Source organism: Populus euphratica, unplaced genomic scaffold, assembly GCF_000495115.2.
Source record: "Populus euphratica unplaced genomic scaffold, PopEup_1.0 scaffold149.1, whole genome shotgun sequence".
NCBI lineage: Eukaryota > Viridiplantae > Streptophyta > Magnoliopsida > Malpighiales > Salicaceae > Populus > Populus euphratica.
The window spans coordinates 708,968-712,816 of record NW_011499946.1 but is presented as its reverse complement, the minus strand read 5'-3'; the positions used below and the strand labels follow the sequence as shown (position 1 = coordinate 712,816).

The 3,849-nt window shown below is 35.9% G+C and overlaps 1 protein-coding gene across 1 annotated transcript; it reads left to right on the top strand.

Moving 5' to 3' along the window:
* Window positions 1–347: 347 nt before the first annotated feature.
* Window positions 348–2,392, top strand: LPA2 (low psii accumulation2). Its single transcript, XM_011043408.1, has 2 exons — window positions 348–896; window positions 1,934–2,392. The coding sequence occupies exons 1-2, from the start codon at window positions 467–469 to the stop codon at window positions 2,077–2,079; spliced, it is 576 nt and encodes a 191-aa protein (XP_011041710.1). The 5' UTR covers window positions 348–466; the 3' UTR covers window positions 2,080–2,392.
* The last annotated feature ends 1,457 nt before the right edge of the window (window positions 2,393–3,849 follow it).

The window sequence follows — 3,849 nt, the reverse complement described above, 5'->3', positions numbered from 1 at the left end:
ATTTTCCAGGTGAAATCTCGACCTAGGCGTGGTACGATACTGCTTCTAAAAATGGGACAAGATTGTATAATTGAGTTTCTAAGTGGCTCTATTGTTATTGACTATCAGGCGATAAATCGTACCTTGCTGGCTGTGATTTCCACGTAGTTGTTGACTATCTATGGGACAAGATTGTATAATTGAGTTTCTACTTGGCTCTATTATTATTGACTATCGGGCGATAACTCGTACCTTGCTGACTGTGATTTCCACGTAGTTGTTGACTATCATGTTAAATCTTGTGTTTTTCATCGCTTGATTTTGAAAAAACAAAAACAAAGAGGGAGAGGAAAAGAAAACTCATGGTATAATTGGGGGAGGCCAGTACAATTTTCAAGTTTACAGGGGAGGCAAATTACATGACCAAAAAGCAAAAAGGCCGTCAAAACAGCAAAACAGATATCATCGTTAACCAACAAAACTGAAAATGGCGCTACAAATCCACTCACCCTCATCTTCTTCTCTCTTCAAAAAACCTTCTCATCTTCTCCTTCTCTCAACATTGACAAAACCCACCAAACTCAAAGTCATAGCCCAAACCTCTACAAATAATCCAACCCCACCGGAGAAAAAACCCTCCACAGTCTCACCTGGTCAAGGGTTTGGCTCGCAATCAGCAGCAGCAGCTACTACAAGCAAGACAACCAGTGGAAGAGAGAGTAAAAATAAACCAAAGGGTAATAGAAGAGAGAGAGCATCAATAATTAGAAGGACTCCAGCTGAGAAACCAGCTTTTATAAGCCAAGAAAACGAGGTTAAAGTTAAAGAACAGGGTAGAAATGAGAGTGCCTTTGTTCTAGCTTGGTTAGGACTTGGTGGGATCATTCTTGTTGAAGGCATTCTGCTTGCTTCTTCAGGTATGTCAGAATTTATGGGATTTTTCTTCTTCTTTTTTCTTTTTTTATGGAGTTTGGTTATATTTGGATGAATTGAAAGAAGCTAGAAATGTCAAAATTTGGTTAAAATCTTGGAGAATTTCGAGATTAGATTGAGTTTTTTGAATTGGGTTTAATTAATTAAAGTCCCTGATTTGAAAATTTTCTGAAAGCAAAAGTGTTTTTTAGATTTTAATTTGGATACTGACCTTCTTTGATTCATTACTGTTAGAAAAAAATTTGTTGAAATTACTGATTATCTACTGGCATGGCCAGTTTTCTCAAAGTCAAATTGCTTTGCTAATTTGTTAGCAATTTCTATTTAATTATAGATAGTGTATAATCATCCGTATTTAGTATTGGTACTTTTTTTATGTTCAATGTTTATGATTGGTGTTGTGTCTCCTCATGGCTATTATTACTGTGAACGAATTTAGTTTCATCACAAGAAAAATGATGATGTTGTTCTTACATTCTTAAACTTTGCCAAACCATGGGTTGATTAGCAATATATTTCATTGAAAGAATAAAATAAAGTATCCAATAGCCTAATTTTAGCTGCCTGATATGTTTAGCAGTGAATATGACTTCAGCATAGCTAGTTCATAACCGAACGATTATGCTAGTCCTCCATAAGAGGGTATCTATGCAGTTAATGGAATTTATTTCTTTCACAGAGGAGCTTGTTTTGCTACTATGTTGATGCAATTTCCTTTGTTTTATTCTCTCCTTTTTCACTTGGAAATTATTCAACGTCTAGGAAACGGTGCAATGCGTCCTAAGACTCCCCTTAGCCTGACTGGATGCTTTAGGAAAGTGGTGTCAATTTAAAAAACAACCAAAAAGAAGGCATAATGCCTCCTAGCATTAACATGGTTATCTAAAGCTTGTCCCTATTGTAAAGAAAATGAGGCAAATGATTCTACTTTGTTTTTATAGTTATTAATGATATTGTATATGAATACTGACCTCTTAGCTCCTATAAAATAAAAAAATAACTTGGCATTTTCCTTCAACAGGCTTCCTGCCAGAAGAATGGGATAAATTTTTTGTGAAGTATCTATACCCATCTTTCACGCCTACAGTTGGCTTGTTTGTCGCTGGAACTGTTGCGTATGGAGTTTTGAAGTACCTGCAGAATGAGAATCTTAAAGACCAAAAATGATTTTGTGAATACAAACTAATCTCCATATTGTATGAGGAGCAATCTACCTATTATGGGTGATTGTTATATGTTGTTTCTTTAGGCTGTATTTTGATGTATTTTAATGAGTTGATGAAGATACATCGAATAAGATAAAATCTTATCTTTCTGCAAAGGAATGATAGCCACCTGCAGTAGATTATCTGAGTTCTGCTGCATGTCGTATTCTTCTGCTCATCATACTGTCTAGCGTTCGGCTTCTGTGATCTAGATAACAGGGTGAGGTGCAATCAGTTATTGCTCTCTCTGTGTAAGTTAAGTTGAAATTTGAGACTGAGTTATTTGAATGATTGGCAAGTTTTCTCTTCCTTGGACCAGATTTTTTGCTTGAACTTTCTAAAGCCATGATAGTCTAATGTGAAATTTAAATGTCATTTCCCTGTGGTGGTGCTGCCAGCATTGTGAATTAATGCGTGCAGTTCCATGTTCAAAGCTCGAGAGTTGGAATCCATCCTTTGATGTGCTGGTTTCATTTGGACCTGCCTCTGATCGATAGTTTTCTCCAAACAAGTAGGGTAAATATTAAGAATATTATCAGTATATAATATATTGATTCTTTATAACCCATTCTGACTGAGGGGTCTCAGCATAACAAGATATCGGAATGGCGGTCATACAAATTAGAAAACCAAAATGTGGCATAACTTCAGAAATAGGCACTGTCAATTGTTGCCATCTTGGACATAAGGTTTCTGACAAGAACAACTCACATGACCTATTCATGATGCATACCTAATGAGATGGTCTTGTGATTCATGAGCAATAAAAATTTGTTCTTTTGAGGATTAAAAATTTTGTTCTTAATGAATAAATATTGAAGTTCTTTTGACATGAACAACTCACTGTCAATTTTGTTCCTTTGAAGATAGAAAGGCTACTTGTTACTGATCTGGCTGTTGAAAACTGCAGTGCCAAATTTCTTCTATTTAAACTTAATTAAACACTACTGATTGTGTGATTGTGTGAGTACTGCTTCTTATGTTATGATGTCAGATTTGGTTGATTTCTAGAATTTCTTAATAGATTTACTGTCTTCTGTTACCATCACTTTTTGTAAGGTATTGCAGCACTCGCTAGCTTATTTTTGCTTAGTGGATTAAGGAAAATAGCAAATCTTGCACCAAACACTAAAGATGGCAGGAACACTAGTAATTGGTGAGCTGTGGTCTTAATTTGTCTACTTCACACTTCAAGGGATTTTCAAGTCATCTGTTTTTGGAATTAGAACGACTTGAGTTATTATTGGTTACTAGTGCAGGGATTGAACGAAACTTGATAAGGTGGTATTTCTTAACAATTTTATGGATGATGCAGTGGTATACCGGTGTCGTTTATAAAACTATTTCTTTCGATTTGATTTTTGTGCCTACTTTTAAATCTGTTTCTTGCAAATATTTCTCGATGAATATGAACACTTCAGTGATCTTCTTTCTTCTTTTTCCTCGAGGCAAGGGCATAGAAGATACTAGACCAGATAGTTTTGTAGTTTCTGAGACGCACGATGCTCTTGATTCCCCCACTGTCGTTTTGCAAAAGTACCTCAACTCGCATTTTGCCTTGTTTGTTGGTTGAATCTGCCACTATCAAGTATAAGCAACTGTCTTGAAGTGTCTTTCTAGTAAACATCACCTGTTTGCAGACTGCAGAAGTTGTAGAACATCATACTGACACCTTATTGACGTTGATCTCGTGGAGGGTTGTACTTTTGCCACCAGGTATGAGCATCAATTT